General features: G+C 24.6%; 2 protein-coding genes across 4 annotated transcripts; both read right to left on the bottom strand.

The window, feature by feature from the left end:
• Positions 1-2,160: 2,160 nt before the first annotated feature.
• LOC112594148 lies at positions 2,161-6,203 on the bottom strand. 2 transcript variants are annotated; one of them, XM_025338803.1, is made up of 2 exons: positions 6,041-6,203; positions 2,161-2,523 (listed from the first exon to the last, which is right to left on the bottom strand). In XM_025338803.1, the coding sequence occupies exon 2, from the start codon at positions 2,516-2,518 to the stop codon at positions 2,258-2,260; it is 261 nt and encodes an 86-aa protein (XP_025194588.1). In that variant the 5' UTR covers positions 2,519-2,523; positions 6,041-6,203; the 3' UTR covers positions 2,161-2,257. The 2 variants fall into 2 exon arrangements, with proteins under 2 accessions (XP_025194588.1, XP_025194587.1); XM_025338802.1 differs by lacking the exon at positions 6,041-6,203 and adding an exon at positions 4,917-5,111.
• A 2,469-nt stretch (positions 6,204-8,672) lies between these two features.
• On the bottom strand, positions 8,673-17,347 carry LOC112594193 (arf-GAP with Rho-GAP domain, ANK repeat and PH domain-containing protein 2). Of its 2 annotated transcripts, XM_025338857.1 has the most exons (13): positions 17,116-17,347; positions 16,461-16,565; positions 11,852-13,300; positions 11,594-11,777; positions 11,173-11,290; positions 10,884-11,105; positions 10,406-10,809; positions 10,099-10,341; positions 9,794-10,039; positions 9,588-9,707; positions 9,435-9,517; positions 9,017-9,058; positions 8,673-8,959 (listed from the first exon to the last, which is right to left on the bottom strand). In XM_025338857.1, the coding sequence occupies exons 3-13, from the start codon at positions 13,291-13,293 to the stop codon at positions 8,821-8,823; spliced, it is 3,243 nt and encodes a 1,080-aa protein (XP_025194642.1). In that variant the 5' UTR covers positions 13,294-13,300; positions 16,461-16,565; positions 17,116-17,347; the 3' UTR covers positions 8,673-8,820. The 2 variants fall into 2 exon arrangements, with proteins under 2 accessions (XP_025194642.1, XP_025194643.1); XM_025338858.1 differs by lacking the exon at positions 16,461-16,565.
• Positions 17,348-19,889: the final 2,542 nt, after the last annotated feature.

Genomic DNA, 19,889 nt, shown 5'->3' with positions numbered 1-19,889 from the left:
ATTTTTATTTTTATTGCATTTTAATACTTTGTGGTTTTTTTTATAAAATAAAATAAATTATTTGTGATAAAATTTTAAAAAGAATAAAAACGCAACATCGCAAATAATATACATAATGAAATTATGACTATAATTTATAAATAAAATAATACAGTTGTGTTTTGTTATTGAGCAGGTACATATTGAATGTGTTAAATTTAAAAATTAACGACAAGTCTGTATAATATGATGAAAAACGATTCTGAAATTTTTGCTAATTTTGAGGTTATTGAAAATAATTTTTTTTTAATTAAATATTTTGCAAATTAAAAGTTGTTTAATTATGTATATTTTATGATCTATATTATATGCAGTTTGTCAATGATTCATCAAGCTAATTTTTAATTTTATTGTATTATTTGTTTACGCGCTCTGTTAGTTGTAGTGATCGCTGTGCAGGACACGTTGAACACAGTACAATTAATTCTTTAAACGACATAGCACGTCGTCGTCAGTCTTGAGATGTTGTGGTTTGAGAAAAATAGATAAAAGAAATTAACACTCACAAGTATTAATATTAAATAATTTATTACTATATGTAAAATACAATTACTTCATAAAATGCTAATTTTGCACATATTACAAATAATTCATTTTGACAGTTATCACAATTAAATTTTTTCATACATTTATAACCTAAAATATATCCTTCGAAGTATGAAACAGAACAATCTTCTAAAGTAACATTATTATTCATTAATTATATTTAACTATTTTAGTTAAAAGAATCTTCATCAGATGACAGAGGAAAGAAAGATAAATTAGAAATACTTGAAGAAATTTTGTTTATCTAACTCTTATGTTTTTTATGTCATTAAATGAAATTATATTGCGATCACTTCATATGTAACAAACTTTAATTAAATTATTTCTAACACTTTTAAGTAAACGTGGTACATCAAAAAAAGTAAATATTTTATTGTTGTCGATAAAAGAATAAGGCCTATTTTCAGAAACATTTAACGATTTTAAGGTACTAAAATATTGTTTGGGCCTTGCTCACATATTATAATTTTTGGGCACAATCCAACCTCGAATAATTTTTTAAGAACATCTTGTATTAAATTTTTTTTTGTTTAATCCAAAATGAGAAAAAATATGCAATTAGATTTTTTTACTGAAGTCTGTGAAAAAAAGTCTGTGTAATTATGACCGAGGGCCATAATTACTAGAACATAGTTCGCACTTTCATTGGTCCTTCCATAATGACCAGTCTTAAAAACATTCAATAAAATCAAATTCTTTTTAATATTCCACAAATTCTTTTACATACATCTCATCAAATCAAACAGAACACACTTTTTCTTTGTAATCAGGTAACTTAAATTTTCAACTTCAATTCTATAATCAATGGTTTTACTCGAAATATCGTTATATATGGCATCGTAATAAGCGAATTATCTATTGATTAAATTGATTAAATTTGTATTCTTAATCTTAATGGCTGTTAATTATTATAATGGTTTTATAATACATATTTTTAAATTTAAAAGATATGATAGCTTAATTGCACATCATTACACCTTTATTATTATACATTGTTATTATTACTAGACAATAATTTGGTCATGATGATTTTATAATTTTTAATTAATTACACAGTTGAACGTTATTAATTAACTGTATTAACTATAATTAATAATCATTATTTATTTATGATTTAAAAATAACTGTGGTATTTAGTAAAGAAACTTTTATCCGAATATAATTACAACTTAACCAACAAGACAAATTAATTACCTCCCTTATTAGTTATTATAGAGAATACCACAGATTTTAGAATAAATATTGATAATTGAACCATTTTTTAAATTTCTTAAGTATGTCGCTGTATATGTATACTAATAAAACAACACATCATTGTAAAATCAATATATTCATCACTCCGTTCAGAATCTAAAATAAATAAATAAGAAACCTACATCGTCAATGATAATTTAATAATCTTATCATAAACCAATGTTGTAGAATACTTAAAACACTAGGTATATACCTATAGTTAATATTTTAATAAATAAAAATAACCAATAAATAAAACTGAAAAAAAGGAAAGCCGTTTATTTATAATATTTAGTAATTCAGTATGTAAAAAGTTATTTATTAATTATTTTCTATGCTTGATGATATTCAATAAAGTATTTAATAAAAGAAAATTAAAAAAATATATTAATAATTGGAAAACAAAGTTCATTTCTTAAGCTGTTTAAAACGATATTCTTTAGGGTACGGGTACAACTAAGGCAGCGACGCAGCTAGCTTCACAAATTCCAAAAGCTGCATTACACGCGGCTAACGCGGGTGTAGCAGCAATCACTGCTCCAGGGACAGTGCCGAAAGTAAACCCAGCTGCTGAAAAACAAGCAACAGTGACAGCTGCACATCCGGCATAACAAATTCCCGCTGTCAGTGGACCAGCATGAGCGGAAGATGATAGTAAGAGCCCGACCAATACCAAACTCAACATCTTTTGTGCAACCATGATGACTGAAACAAACAAATAAAATATTGTATACTATAATTTTCAGGTTTCTTACAAGCAGAAGATTGCAGAAGCAAATTTGGCAACTGTGAAAATAAGAATAGGATTAGAATCGGTGGCTAAGAAACTAGTGTTGTCGGCAAAAGTATTGAGAATAGCGAAGGGAGATGTGGATATATCTGCAGTATAGATTAGATATAAGAGAGGAGAAATAGGTCACCTTGAGGTACATTGGTGTCATCAGAAATTGGTTTGAAAGAGTTATTTATATTTATTTGGGAAGATCGATGACTGAGATACAATTTGAGTATTAAATACTGTGGGGTTGGGAAGTTCTTTTTTAATTAATGGAGAAGTCCGCTGTACCGCCCGTACCATACTTTGTCAAACGCTTGCGCAACGTCAAAGAAGATACTTGAGCAGTATTTTTTTTCTCGTTTAATGGATGATTAGAAGTTTTTTGAAAAACTTTTCAAGGAATGGAAAGAGACTGATTAGACGGTAGTATTTTTGGGTTTGGCCTGATTTAGGTAGGAATATGATTGAGCATTGCATTGAAGTCATTGAAGATATATAAGTTATGTTGAGAACTGTTTTGTTTGTAAGTTGTTTGAGTATATTATTTGCAATGAGATTATCATATCCTGGGGCTTTTCCATTTTTTAATTTGTTAATTGCATGTAGTTTTAATGATGATTTGGTCTTTGATTTTCATTTTAGGACAGAGGGAGCCATTAGTTGATTTAAGTTAAGTGATATTATTTTGATAGCATTTAATTTTCAAATGTTCAATTTTAATTCTATAAAAAAAATTTTTTAATCTATTTGATATAGAATTTGTTAAGATGATGTCTAGTTATTTGCCATCTGGCTCTAGCTCTTCTCTTTGAAATGAAGACTGGATTCGAATCATTAATGTTCTTAGAACGTATTACCATAAGGATATTATTAAGTCTATTTAATTACAAATTTATAACATGCAATAATAAAAACAATATTATTCCTTGTTAATTCTTATTTATCGTAAACTGGACTTACATACAGTGACTTTATGCAATACTTTTGTATATTACGATTATAAACACAAATAATGTTCAAATTTTTCTGTGGACCACCAAATTTTTACAATGAACCACTAATGGTCAGAGGACGATGCAGTCATCCAAAAAATGCATGACGTAATCAAATTCCACTGTCGCGTAGTAATTCAACTAACATTAATACACTATTCGTCTAGTTTTATCAAGGAATTTCTTAATGTTCATTAAAATCATAGGCGTAACTAGGGGGGACTTGGGGGGTTTAGTCCCCCCAACATAAATTTTAGCCCCCCTGTCATAATTCCTAGTCCCACACTCCCGCCAATAATAGTAACATTTTTAAACTTAAATTTAAACTATATTATTGTATGTAATGATTCTGTGTAAAACGTATCATGCTGTGTAATTTTTACTACATAAATACTCCCTACTAAGAAGTTGTCAATAAACTAAAAATTGTTAAATTATTTATATCTAAAATAATACTTAATAATATGTTAATATAACCACTCCTTTCCCTTCTCACCTCACTATTAAATAAATCCTAAATTTAATAATCTAATCTTTTCTCATATACTTGATTCTATACCATTTTATATTGTTAAACTTTATCTTCTAATTAAATTTACAGTGACGACAAGTTATTATTATATTACTCACGCACCATTATATTACTCTTATCTATTTCTTTGATTCATTGTACTTTCTTAATTATCTGTCTATTTTTGTTTTTATTAATTCGAATATTTAATTGTTAAAATTGTTAATTTTCTGTTACATAACTTTAATTGTTATATATATTATTGTAATTGTTGAAACTAATGGTTTTCACCAAGTTTCTAATAAAAAAAAAATATGTTAATATATAAATATTTAACCTCAATACCACTTGGTTTATTATTTTTTTTATAATTAAATATTCATTTACATTTATATTACATGTATAATCAATGAATGTAAGGTGTTTGGGGGGTATGGAGGACAAAGCCTCCAACTCAATTTACTTATTATAAAAATTCTAGGGCTGAAGTCCCCCCTAACTTTAAGGTCTAGTTACGCTTATGATTAAAATGTTTAAAACATTGAAACTATTAATTAGATCATTTAGAGGTTGTTCCTGGCATCATTTATCTCATACTCAACATAATTGTAGGAATAAAATATTTAAAACTATGAATTTTCATAAAATTAAAAAATGGTTTCGTATAGCTTAAATTTTAAATTAATATTATTTGTGAACAGTTTAAAATAGTTACCCAGTATCCACAGTATTAATTTACAGATAAATATTCAAAGAAAAAAATAAATATGATACTATATTAATTATATAAAACTATTCAAATAGGAAAAATTCTCACCAGTTAATTAATGCGGTAGGTAGCCACCTAGAAACGACTTGGAGAAAATAAAATATAAATTATAACTTTATTTTAAAAGATAAAAATCACAATATTCCAGAAAAAAATAAGCCAAGTGTCTCACAACCACATGTAACAAATAATAAGACACCTCTAACTAGTGATGGGCACAACCGAGTGAAAACTATCGAAGTACTCTTTAGACGTATGTTCCGCTAGCAATATTTGATAAGCGTAACAAGGGTTCCCAAACACGACTATAATCAACAAAAATTACAAAACATCTCTTTAGTTTAAAGTTTAAACTATCTAATTACTCGGTTGTTTTATAAAACTACTAGCTGACCCGGCCACGCGTTGCTGTGGCTAAAGTTTTTGTTATATTACATTATAGTAAACAATCTAAGAGGAACAATAAGAGAACATTAGTCACGGAGTCCACTATGCTTTTTCACACAGATGGTATTTGTAAAAAAATATGGTAATCTCCTTATTTGACTTTCTACTACTATAACCCTTTAGTACAATGAAATTATTGACGAAAATGTTGATGTTGGTATACAAATTCACTGGATTGAGATTTGAAGGGGAAGTACATTGAACACAATTAATTAAAATGTTCTTACACTTGATATTAAGCAGAAATCAATAGGTACAAAATAAAAATTTATCAGATTTATTATTTCCATTTAATTTTATAACAAATATAAGTATATTACAGTATAATACAGTAAATGACATGTGACGCTTAAACTCATGAATGAGATAGGCAAGGCAGACAGTCTTAAACTTTTAAACATTAATAACTATTTTTTTGAATTATAAATACTTTCAATTTCAATTTAATTTAACACCAATCGGTGCACAATTAATCTGTCTTTAGCTAACACAAATAGATTCGACGGTTTCCCAACACGTGAACACGCAACATATAGTTGCCCATGAGAAAAACATGGATTTTCCAAATCTAAACCACAAATGGACATTGTTTGAAAAATAATTTTCAATGGAGGTTAAATAAAAATAATATAAAAATTTTTGTACAATTATTGAAAAAGTGTGGGGAGCTTTGTGCCATTTTCTCATTGATATATTAATTAACAAAAGTTTGTGATATTACTTACATGTATAAATTGAAATTATTATTCCTGTGCTCCTACTGTGGCTATGTCTCGTTTTATTAATAGGTTATTACGTACCTATGAGAAAATATATTTTTTTTTATTTGTAGTTTATTAGTGGTTTTGGAAATCATAGAGCATAGTAAACTATTGAGTATGTCAAATGGTGCACAATATTTTTTTTTAACCTAACCTTGGCTGTATTAACAATTCATATCTACACGTATTATGGCGATAATTCTCGGAACAATTCATATCTACACGCCACCGACGATAAAACATATACAATAGAAAAAAGGTCAGGTTACAGATAGATACAATTATCGCGGTCGGCCACGGAAAAACCCGAAATACACTATGCAATCATACAAATTTATTAAAAAGTTAATTAAAATATTTAATGTATTAAAAAATTTGAAATAAAAACTATCCTATCTTTAAAGTTGGACCAAATTACACGCGGTGTAAAAAATTTCATCAAAATCGGTTAAGAGGTTTAGGAATCCATTGAGGACAAACATTGTGACACGAGATTTATATATATTAAAAAAAAAAGATAAAACTATCGAAAAACTATCGAACTATCGAAAAACTATCGAACTATTGAAAAACTATCGAACTATTGAAAATTAATAAGTGAAAATTATCAAGTAAATTCGGTCGATAATACCGAAAAATCACTCGATTGTTTTTTTTTAACTCGATAGTCAAAACTAGTTGGTAACGCCCATCACTACACTTAACTCAACCTAACCACCGAATTCAAACTATTGATTTATTCGATTGTTTTAAACTATCTAGTTATTCGATAATTTTCAAAAACTATTGAATAATATAAATTATAATAACTATTTGGACTACGGAATGAATACTATCGATATTTTTACATTTGAACTTTGAAGAAACATCAACGAATATTTAGCTAAACATTTGAAAAATGGAGATGGACTATGGATCCATATTATATTATCTAACCTGGGATAGTGTTATTACTTATTACTGTTATTGGTCATTTAGACCAGTTATTTTTGTTTTGGATATATTAAATTCTGTATTACTCAATATCTAAGAAATTTCCCATATTTTCGAACACGTATAGGTGCATTAGGTAGATAACAGTTTAACGTAATTTTAGATAAATAATATTTATTATTTTACACTTGGTATAAATTAATAAGTTATTAAGTTATTATTAATAATCAGTAAATCGGATAGATGTACGTAAAACCCAATCGAATTTAGTTGACAATTAAGTTTGAATGTTATCCTATAAAATTGGTTGATTTATTTGTATTTTTAAAAGTTTAATTATCTTTATTATTTTAATATGTATTATTTATGGGTTGGTGGGGAGGGAATTTTATCTTTGACGATGGTCTTTACTCTGTAGTTTAGTGTATCTTTATTATAGTATGGTTTTAAAGCATAATAATCACCCAAATAAGTAACCAAGTTAGTTAATGAACTTATGAGAAATATAAAATGAACGTTTTGTTACCTTTCCGAGGCTAATAAGGTAGAAGGAGATGTTTTTAAAAATCTGCACCTTATAGATAAAAATGCTGTTACTGTTTATGGCAACGACTAATGAATAATATAATGGCTTGATTAATAACTAAACAATCTTACAAATAGTTTTCAAATCAATAGTGATTAGTGAATAGACATTAAAATAATTCTATTCACTAACTACATTTTTTAATGATCAAGAAGGTAAAAAACGAGACACTGTCGATATAACAAAAATCAATAATTATATATTACCTTAAATGGACATAATCTTTATTTACAAATCTAAAAGTTTTAGAAAAATTGAAAAACAAAAAATATTGTATTGATAAAAATTAAATAATTCATAATAATAATAAAGAAAAATACTCTCAAAAATAAATTGTTTTACACATTAAAACTTAAAAATTAAATAATAACATTAATAGCACCAAAATATTTTATGTAATTTAATAGTATATTATAAACATTTCCAAATAAACTTTTTTGTTAAATATTTTCAAACAATAACAAAATACGATATAATTTTAAACATATTAATAATTGATTCAATTTGAATACAAATTATTTAATTACAGTGATATCACAGTAAAAAAAATATTTGTAGCCCACAGTTATCTAAAATCATTTATTTTTAAGAAAATAAAAAATTATTATCATTATTATTCTGGGGTGATTTTAATTATATATTAGAAAAAATTTTCTTTTTCGGTATGCATTTTGGTTATTTAAATTCACTACATTATACAAAAAAGTATGTGTAAATTTATGTTGTTGTTTATTTTATCAATACTATAAAAATCAAATTGAATAATTCATAAGATCACGATGAATATAAATAAATAGAATTCGACTAGTATGAATTCCAAGAATGGCAAAATTAATATTCTATTAATTTAAACAACAATTCAGACTTCAAGGATTACAGACATTATTGTAAATTTAAATGAGATCATTGATTATCAACTAAATTGTGAATAATTGATTTATTAACTATTATTTAAATACTGTGATTAATAATTTGTATTGTGTTTTATTAAAAATAATATTTGAAAATTTCAAATTGAATTAATAGGACATACAACTAAAATGTATAATTTGTTTACATTAATGATCATATGTTATTGATAAATGTTTGAAAACATTGATGTAAAATTTTTTTCAAATCAGTAATACAAAATGTTGTAATGTTACATTAACATTAAACTATAAGTACAACATAACTCATTAAATATGATTATGTTCAACTTATAAAATACCTTGTTAAAATTATTTTAACAATCTAATAAATTAATGGTTACTGGAGGTGTAATCTGATCAACTTCATATTCAGCCAACAACAATGCTGCCATCCATCGTAAATGATCTTCTTTAGTAGTACCAGCAATTGACCAACCAAAATTATCTCTTAATCTAAAAATGATTTATTAGTTTAAAATAAATGATGTTTTCCAATTCATTTTAACTTACTCTTTAGGTAGGTCATTCTTTAAAATAAATGTTATACACCATCTAAACAAAAATAGGAGATAAATTATAAAATAACATTTGGATAAGTAATTATTACAATATCAAAATTAATATATTATTATAGCTCAAACAATTGATATAATAAAATTAAGAAATATACTGAAAATATTTATTATTGACAAGTTACTAAACAAAATTGATCAATTATACTAATTAAATCACATTCAAAGGACTATTAGTTAATTATTGATTGACTAAATCTTTTAATAGAAATTTATCAAACCCATTGTAAGTATTCTATTTTAATATTAAGCAATAGTAAATCTAGTAGAAAAAATGAATACTTGTCATTGCCACCAAAATACTTTACGTTGAATTTGCTACTCTATAAAAAAATAACAAATATATTAATATTTACCTAGCATGTGGGTTTCTTTTAGGTTCAAATCCAATATACCAAATCAAATCCTCTATAAACCATTCATACAATATTGTTGATCCCTAAAGCAAACATTTATAAGTAAATCACAGTACACAAAACATAAATTTACATAAAATAAATAATAATTACAGATTTATCTTTATAACATATTAATTTTTTGTCACTTATTTCAAATAAATAAGACTTAAACGATTTACTCTTTTGTTCTGAAAATTTTAATTCTGCACATATAGTTAAATGTTCTTTAGCCTATAAAAATAATATTCATTAATAATGCATGATTATAATTTTAAATTTAAATCCTATATGACACCTATATCACATTTATTACTTACGAATGGTACAATTTCAATAAGTAAAGAATTTGGTTGGAGACAAACAATGTAATTTTCCTTTCTATAATTTACATCCCAGTAAGCCCATAATAGTACTATGTCTAATAACAACTCGGTATGATGAATTGGACGAATCATTGTTCCGTTACAAACTACTTCTTGTAAACCAAGTAAATATCCACCACGAGCTCCCATTTTATTTGCAAGTTCGTCACATATCATTAATGCAGTTTTATTTGGACTCAACTAAATAAAAAAAAAAAATTTTAATAATAAATATATATATTTAAAAATTATAAACTTACAGTGACGTTGACACAATTTTCACTATCTTTTGAACCAAGATATATCCAAATTTTTAAATCTCCAGAAGGTTTTGATGGCTGAGGGACATTACCATTTGATAAATTATATTGTATTAATGCTTCCATAATTCTATCTTCTCGCTTTATTTCATCTTCTTCTACATAAAACAATTTAGGATATAAGAGTATAAGATCATTTACAGCTTCAGATTCTACTTTTGACCAGTTAAGTGAATCATTATCCTGAAATAAATATTAAAAATATGAAACAAATTATAAATTTTATAATAGTATAAATTAAACATACTTCTATGTGCATTAAAGTTGGACCCCAAATAGATGCTAAATTTTGCACAGTCATCAAATTTTTTTCACTTTGAAGTTGGATGTAATATAAGTGACTCAGAAGTTTACGTACAGTCACATAATTAATAGCTGGTAGTCGTTCTAATAAACTTCTGTAAAGTATTACTTTTTCATCTTCAGAACAATTACATTTTACAGCATTACAAAGATGCGTATGGAGTTCAGTAGTAAGCACAGGTTCTGGCAAATCTCTAAAAAATCGTTTTAATACACTTGCTACATCGTATACTGAATAATCTTGTTGGCTGAATTGTACAGCCCAAGCATCTTTTCTGAATGCAGATAAAAGTTTAGTAGTATTAGAACAAGAACCACTACGTCTATAGACTCCTTCTGTCAAGCACCCTTTGTTAAAAAAATTATTATTTTATTTTAAATTTCTTCTATTAATTGTTAAAATATGCATTAATATTTCATACCATGAGCATAAATAAATTTCAAACATTTTTCAACGATAACTGGAACTTGATCTTTACTCAGCTGCTGATCTTTTAAATGTGGACTAGTATTTACGGTTTCAGCTTTTATTATATGTTGCCAATTCAAAATCTCTGAATCTTCATCAAACTTCAAATAAATTGATTTTGTAATATAATTTACAACTAGTACAGTTATTCTCAACTCTTCATCTTCTTGAGTCACTGAAATATTTTTTATTATTATTAATAATGTTAAACATAAACTTAATTTTATAAAATATATACTGACCTACGTTTCTGACTTTTCTTAAATCAATTAATTCTGGTCCATAAGTTTGTTTAACAAATGTTAATACTCTATTATGTAACAATAACCAAGCTTGTTTCCATTCTCCGTTTATACCTTCCTATAAACATATGATATTGAAAATTAAACTAATACAAATTAATAATTGTTAGGATTAAAATTTAAAAAGTATTTAAATCAGTGGTTCTCAACCTTTTAATGCTCACGGCGTATTTCTTAAAACTATACAGTTTGACGGAACACTATAGTAATAAAATAATAAAAAGCAAACAAAAAAAGGCATTTTTATATTTTTAATCATTAATATATTATATAAATTAAAATTAAAATCTAATAACACTATACACATGTACCATGGACACCAGTTAAGAAACACTGATTTAAATTATATCAATGAACTTACTTTTAATGTTGCATAACCAGCTCTACTAAATTCAGAAGATATTTTAAGTGGAAATAAACCAGTCACAGATCCTAAGAATTTTTGCATCCATACAAGACGTTCAGTAGTACATAAAGCTCCAAACAGAATTGATTGAGGACGTGACAAAAACTTTACTTTGAAACAAAATATATCTTCTCCTTCACTGCAATAGAAAAATATTTTAAAAGTTTTATATAATGAAATTAAAACAAATGAACAGATCAAGAATAAATTTACATTTGTTTAGGCTCATTGATAGTTTGAATACTTAATAATGATGCTAATGAGATTGAATTTCCTGTTTGGTTTTTATTAGTTGAGTACTTAAGTTGGCCACCAACTATTTGACACCATTTCTTTTCAAAATCTTTATTTTTTTCATCAGTACTAACAAATAAAATACCATTGTGAAAGATATTGGAAACTTCTATTTCTAAATTATCTTCTTTTTCAATTTTTTCTTCTGATTTTAGTATTGATTTCATTTTCCTAACTGAGCCTGTTGATCCATCAGCTACTTTTTTTAAAGTACGTTTCATACTGAGCCAACTTGTTAAAGAATTTTTTCTTGGCTTTTCTTCATAAACAGGTTCAACTTGAATTTCTTCTTTACAATCAATGTTTATTATATCATCATCTTGTACCACTAATGAATTATTAGGTTCTTCAATTGAATCTAAGCGATCTGGAGGTTCAGGAACAGTATACAAATCTTCATTTAAATCATTAAGATTAAAGTTTACAACACTTCTAGATTCAACAGTACTGTAATGTGATGAATATAATATTTCATCAATTTCTTGTAGTAGTGAGCAATCTTCTTTTTCTTCTTTTTGTTTATCCAATAAATTGCTAAATGAACTATGTAAAGGATCGAATTGTAATACAACAGATTTAGTGTTATTAGGTGTTTTATCATCAGTAAATAAACAGGTTTGATGAAAATTTTCATCATTATCCGATTTACTATGTTTAGTTTCGTTATTAATATTACTTTTATCACTTGAGCTAAAACTTTTCTCATTCGTTGGATTCCAGTTTTCATAGGCTTGTGATTTTGTCTGCCCAGTTAAGATAAGTTCATATATATTTTCTGTAGAATATGATCCACATTGACTACTAGAATTGCTTGATCTCGGCACCTTATCATACAATACATCTTGAGGTAAAGGAGGTGGTGGAAAATTTGGAGGCTGTGAACTCCAAAAATCTGATTCAGAATAATAATTACTAAATGATCGGTCAGAGTTGCTGTCTGATGGAATTGGAGAGTCAAAACTTAATGTAGAAAATATGTCATTATCAATTGGAGATTCACTGATGTCTGGTTTAAAGTCTTCTGATGTTTGACTAATTGTATGACGACGCGTAGGTCTAGGTAAAAGGCTACGAAAAGATTTTTCAATACAAATACTCATACTTCTAGTATTTTCAATAACAGATTTTTTTCGCTCTAAACTATTTTCAGATGTCATTTTTATTTCTGGTTTGAAACTTTTTTTTAACAAAACATTTATTTCTTTAAAATTTGAAGAAATTAAACTTGAATCATCTTTCAAATCACTATTATAAACGTTTACATTCTTGCGTGGTAATGGTACTGGTGGCTTTTTTTTTGTGCATTTACTAGTAACTTTATTCCTAGGAGGTGGCAATGGACGGTAGTTAGTATTCTCCATCACTCATCTAAAAATTAAAAACAATTATTAAAATCACGTGTAAAACAAATTTAAATAATATTTATGATTACTAATATATTTAACTACTATTATGATGGTGGAATGTTAAGATAAAATTGCAAAAGAAAATTATATTAAAATAACAATAGTACATTCTTTAGTTAGATAAACATAATAAAATGTAATTATAAAATAGAGATTTAAACAAAAATAGCTATGAACTATTACTTATAATAATTATTTCTAATTAAATAGGTATGTTAATAATTGTTCTAAGAATTAAAAATTATTAGAATAATATAATATAAACAACAAAAACAAAACAAAATGCAATAACAGAAGACAAAAACAATTTAACCATATAAAATTGAAGGGGGAATAGGCATTAAATTATGTAGATAATAGAAAATATTTCAATAGATTTTTATCATAAAGAAAGTTAATCAGTTTCACGTTTGTATAGTTTCAGTTAAGCTGAATAGTATAATAGCTATATAATTATATTAATAAGAAAAGGACAATTATTTAACAAAATGATTATACCTATATAACATTATATTAGACTCTTACCTATTTAAAACCTACATAGTTTAGTAACAATTAAAATGTTATTAAAAAATCCTTATCCTTTTATTATTCTATTTTTTTCAAGGAAATATTAACAATTACTGAATTTTAACTAGCTAAGATAATAATTTATTTTATAGTAAAATTTAACTTGTTAGTAATATCTTCTTAACACAATTATATATTTCTAAAAATAATAATTTATTTATGGATTTAATTGATTGTGTAGGCAAATGTCAAATAGAAGGTAACTTATTTAAGTTATACTCTTATATAATGTACCCTTGGTATAAGGATTATGGTAATTATTTAAAATTTGAATCAATGAGTAAATCATTAATCATGTAACTAGTTCTACAGCTTAACCTTTAAATGTTTTTTAAAAAATTTCATTGAAGCGATATATTTTACAATTAAATATTCATGGAAAATTACCCAATTAAAAAAAAGTTAACTTATATAAAAAAAAAAATTTATTAAGTTGAAAAATTGTTTAAAATAGGTATGCCATATTTTCATTATCATAATTTTATTAAATTATTATAATATTTAAAATGAAACTCACAGTACTATTAAGACAATTTTTTTTTATAATAAAGATAGATACCTAGTATTAATGTTTTAAATTTTGTCTACAGTAAGTTTTAAAATAATTATAAGCAAGAAATTTAAAATTGGGTAAAAATGAAACTAACATATTATTACTAACAGGTATAAACATTTTATAAATTTACAATTGTACAAAACAAATTATATTATATTAAACTAGAATTTAAAATATGTATAGAAATTAATCTAAAAAGTATGCACATGCACACACTGTAAAATGTGTAAAATGTACTTGTGTAAAAGTAGTAAGAACTCAAGGCCATTTTATAATATACACCTGGAATATATTTAAATTGGTAAATTCTATTCTAAACATAAATTTAAATCTAAAAACTTTATTAAAATTAAAATAATTTTATTTATTTAACATTAAAACAATATTTTTACAAAAAATCTTGTTCAAATTAATATTAGGGTTGGGTAATTATAGTATCAATTATAAATTAATGAACGATAAATTATTATTATTCATAAGAACCAGGTAGAATTGTGTAGCAATAATTGTATATTTTACCTTTAATATTATCTATCTATCAATGAATTATTACTTTTCCATTCTTTTACGTAATAAAATGTAAAAACTTACAAAACTAAAGTTAACAAATGACAAAAAATTATTTAAAATATATAGTAAATATAATTTATGTATATGTGCATTCAATTTTATTTTATTGAAGTATGAAAAAAATGTATGTTATAGTGATTAGCAGTAACTGGTAAAACTAGATTTTAAAGTAAATTAGAATAATATCATAAGATATATCTTGTAAGATTCATTATAAATTACAAATAAACAAATTGTTAAAGATGAATAAATATGTTTATATAAACACAATCATTTCAAAAACATTATTTACTTTAAACCATTGTTTAGCACCCCAAAATCTTTCTATTTAAAATAAAGAGTTGAAAAAGTTTAATGTACATTTTTAACGAGATTTAATTATGTTACACACCTAGGAGTTAGGACTAATAAATCCTAAAAAATATATATTTAGGAACTTTTCGGCTTAGAAGACAGACAAGACGTTAATATTGTATTTTATATATGTTCTATTAAATGGTAACATTGATTGTTTACGATTACTATCAGAATTCAATTAGCTAACAAGGTTTTCACCTTTCTAGATGTCTTTATGTCTAATTGTGATTATTCTTAATTTAAAGATTTTTTATATGGTCTTATAATATAATATTATTCATGTATCTTAACATCTTTTTTCTTTTTTTTTAAATGTGTATTTATTATACATTTTTCCTTTAAACTCTAAATTTATGTAATTTTTATTTGGTTAAACGTATTGTTAAAGGACTTTGATCAGTTAAATTAAGCTAAAATAAAAATAATCAAGAACAGAAGAAATAAATACATTTTGAATATATTAAGATAACAAGATTTATCATGAAAACGTATTGAAATTAGAATAAATAAAAACACAATAATACCTAAATAAACAATAGTCAATTTAAAATATGTAATTTTGAACTTTGTAGTCATTTTATGACAATTCAATTTAAATTTAAAAAAAAAATCAAGATTTAAAATGAAACTTTTGTTTATTCTTATTGTTGCTGTAACAAAATGTTGTTTTATTAAAAATGTTTTAAACAAAAACAAAAATAATACTACTAGGACAGGGTTGATTGTAATTGACTCAATTTAAACTAAATGCTTTAAATTGTTTAAAAATGATTTCAAGGGTTTCATAACTGATAATACCTTTTCTGTAAAGCAGCAAATTGCTTTTGTTAATATTGTTTCATGTAAATTCAAGAGGTTAGGTTAGGTTAAGTTATGTGGTTTATATTAAGGCCAAAAGATTAATTATAAAGTGATATATTTTATTAGACTATCTATGGTTATTTATTAAATATTTTATAATTTTATATATTCCCATTACTCTATAACTGATAACATATAGTAAATAAATGAAGTCCAGATAAAAAAAATCTTTGTTAAATCTTTAAAATAAATTAATAAAATAAACTACTTGAGATATTTTGACGGTCCAATTTACTGCCTTCAAATCCAGACCTGGGTCCGTCAGTTGTTGACCATTGTATTACGCCCAAATAAGAAATAGTACATACTATACCTAATAATACATAGTAATTACATAATTATTTTAACAAAATACCTTATTCTAATAACTTAATAGTTAATTCATTAATCATTATATTGTGGGAAAATAAAATATAAAATTAAAAATACTGTAACCACATTGAAAGATAATTTTCACTAATACTGTACACTTGACACTTGTAGTCAAACCTGATATCAATATGTACAAAAATATTACATCATGTTTTGTTTTTAAAAGATATACATAACTAATACGCATTACAATAATAATATTATTATTATTTTATTGTGCATTGATTAAATAATACTAAACCATAGGTACTTGATAATACCAGCTTTTTAAACAATGATTATATCCATTACAATTACATATGTAATACTGTTACAGAATAGATTAATTGTGTGCACTAAACCTAATTGATTTAATTTTTACAACACATATTTACATAGATTAATTTGGTCAACCTAAATTATAAAATACAAGTATTGATAAAATATAAATCGCGTCGCTAAAATGTGCGTATTTTAAAATTAAATAAAGCATAGCAATAATTAATATTTACCTCGATTATCCTTCGAAATTTTCTACCGATAACAATGAAAAATGAATAATGATTGACGAATAAATGCGAAATTATAGAAAGACTGAAGAGTTAATATGTAGACAAAGTAGTGAATACTGTAGGTACACTAAGAAAAAAAATATTTCTAAATATTGTGAAATGCAAGTTTATGTTATCACATTACAACTGTAGAACATAAACGTACCTACTACCTGTTGATTTCATTGAATATTAGTTAAGCATTATCGTGATTGCACCATATTTGATATTTTCAATTTTGTGCTACTCGTGCTAGTGCTAGTATCACTAATCACTATCACTTAATATTATGTGATATTAAACAAGGTACTAACTAATAACTATAGATAAATATATAATATATAACATAAATATCTGTGGTACTAACGTATGTTTTAGTTGCCATGTCTTACCACCTTCAACGTAGGTACTTTTTATTAAAAAATAAACATAGATATTAGATACCCACATATTTAATAGTTAATACATTAAACATGGACCAAGATATTATATTAGTTTATATAGTAAATAGGTAGTTAAATCGTGCTTATTATTTATCAGTTACCATTTTTTAATTTTCTCTTATTATTTATTAAGTACGTAGTAACAACGATCTATACGAGTTATAGTCTACACACAGGGATGGGCAAGATACTCAAAAATCAGTATCGCGGTACTAGATATTCGATACTTACATTTTAAATATTTAGATACTCGATACTTGTTACATTTGAAAAAATTACTCATAGGATTTTTTTTTTAATTTTATTTACACACAATTAGGTAGATTGTAAAGGTTTATACAATTTTAACTCTTCCAGAACACCACTGTGCATTCTTTGATATTTAAAACAATAGTATAATAATAATTAATATGTAATAGTTTTAATATAATATCTATACATTTCAACATTTGTCATTTCAAATATAATTAATCATATAATTCTATTTTTTATGAGTATTCTAATAAACTAAATTGAGCTACTAGTATTAATCAATAAGGTTTTGAAATGTAATATAAATCAAATTACAAATTTACAAGGTTAGGTATACAAATACATAATTATACAACTCAAAATATAATTACATCTGTCAATAAATACCGAAAAAAAAAATTAATATTTAATGCCTATAGTAAAATTCATAATAATTTAATATACGTAAAAGTTTTAAGTTCCCACGAATAATGTTTTTAAATTATAAGAAAATAACTAACATTGTTGTTTATTGTTTAAATATAAAATAGGTAAGTAATTTCGTCCAAATTGGAACTTAAAATATCTATAAAAAATAACTGTTTTTATTCATTATTTAGAATTCAGGATTTCACTATAAACTACACATAAGAAGAATTTTATACCAATAAAATTTTCAAAAATAAGATACAAAAAGTAAAATTTTTATGAATTTTTTACATCAAAATAGTTTGTAATGTTTTGCAATTTTAATATAATTTCGTTAAATATTTTAAATCATGTCTATGTATTTTTAATATTTTTATACAAATATATCAGAATAACTTTTATGGGATCTTGTATTAAATTTTCAAAAATGTTGACCCAACGAATGATATTTATTGATATTTATAGAAAATGTTTTACATTTGGTGAAAGTTTCAAGTATCTACGATTATTCGTTTATTAGTTACACCAAAAAAACACTATTATTTTAGTCAAATGTTGGATTTGCATAAAAATTCCGTTTTATTCTTGATTTTTTCATCGGTTAATTTAAAACATAATGGAAATGTTTGACCTATTGAAAGATCAAACTAGATCCAATTTTCTAACCAGAACCACCTTCAAAGTCAAAAACCAAAAGAGTTTATTGACTACATATACTTATCACATATACAATATACTTATAAGTATAAGAAAAACTCATCATTAAAAAATCAATACATTCATCATTCAGAATCAAAAATTATATTAATTAAAAATATCCTCTTCCTCCTCGACAAAAGGCTAACCTGGTTTAACCACATTAAATCAAAAAGAACATCACTTAATCACAGATTCACTACTTCGATTTAAAATTACTCTTAAGAAAAAAATAAATAAACAAATATTACGTCTCGCGATGACGCGTATGACATATAATGTTGAGGAACATCTAAACAATCGAACCAAGTTAAATTTCAAACGTTTCAATATTATTAACTAGAATATATATCAATGGTAATAATTAATATCTTGAATATAGTGGTAATGTATTTTTACATAATAGAAAACAAAGTATAAAATCGTTAATTCATAAATTCTGACAAAAATATCTAGATAAAAAAAAAAAACTGAAAATATTCCAAACACAAAAAATTGAATATACCTAAACAAATGTAAAATATTTTAAACTTTGTTTCATTGTGGCCTTAGGCCACTGGCTTATTGTAAGGATATAATGATAAAAAATAAAATATTCGTCAAACTTACAAAAATTTCAAAATTCTTTTGCAGTTAATTTAACTAAAATGTTAATAGATAATGCTTGGAATTTTAATAATTTTAATATTAAAAATTGTTCTTTCATTATTTTATCTTTTAAATAAAAAGGTAGACATGATTTTTTTCATAAAACGAATTGTCTATGTATATTTTAAATTATAATTTAGTTAAAATTGGATATTTAAACTAAAAACGATAGTCAGACAAAAGATATTAATATGAATAAATTAAAAATATATCTTTAAAAATAAAGACTAGGTAACACACTACCTCCCATTAAAATTGTTTTTTGTAAGCAACAGCAACGATTTATCA

This window comes from Melanaphis sacchari, unplaced genomic scaffold (assembly GCF_002803265.2).
Source record: "Melanaphis sacchari strain LSU unplaced genomic scaffold, SCAv2.0 Contig221_pilon_pilon, whole genome shotgun sequence".
Classification (NCBI taxonomy): domain Eukaryota; kingdom Metazoa; phylum Arthropoda; class Insecta; order Hemiptera; family Aphididae; genus Melanaphis; species Melanaphis sacchari.
This window is presented reverse-complemented; position numbering and strand designations above follow the sequence as displayed.

What these genes read in the sequence shown, in the direction of transcription:
- LOC112594193 (XM_025338857.1), bottom strand. Translation starts at nt 13,293, where the DNA reads ATGGAGAATACTAACTACCGTCCATTGCCACCTCCTAGGAATAAAGTT. An exon ending in TTATTGAAATTGTACCATTC is followed by an intron (nt 9,708 to 9,793) that starts GTAAGTAATAAA and finishes TTATTTTTATAG; the next exon opens with GCTAAAGAACATTTAACTAT. An exon ending in TATGTTATAAAGATAAATCT is followed by an intron (nt 9,518 to 9,587) that starts GTAATTATTATT and finishes TGTTTGCTTTAG; the next exon opens with GGATCAACAATATTGTATGA.
- LOC112594148 (XM_025338803.1), bottom strand. Translation starts at nt 2,518, where the DNA reads ATGGTTGCACAAAAGATGTTGAGTTTGGTATTGGTCGGGCTCTTACTA.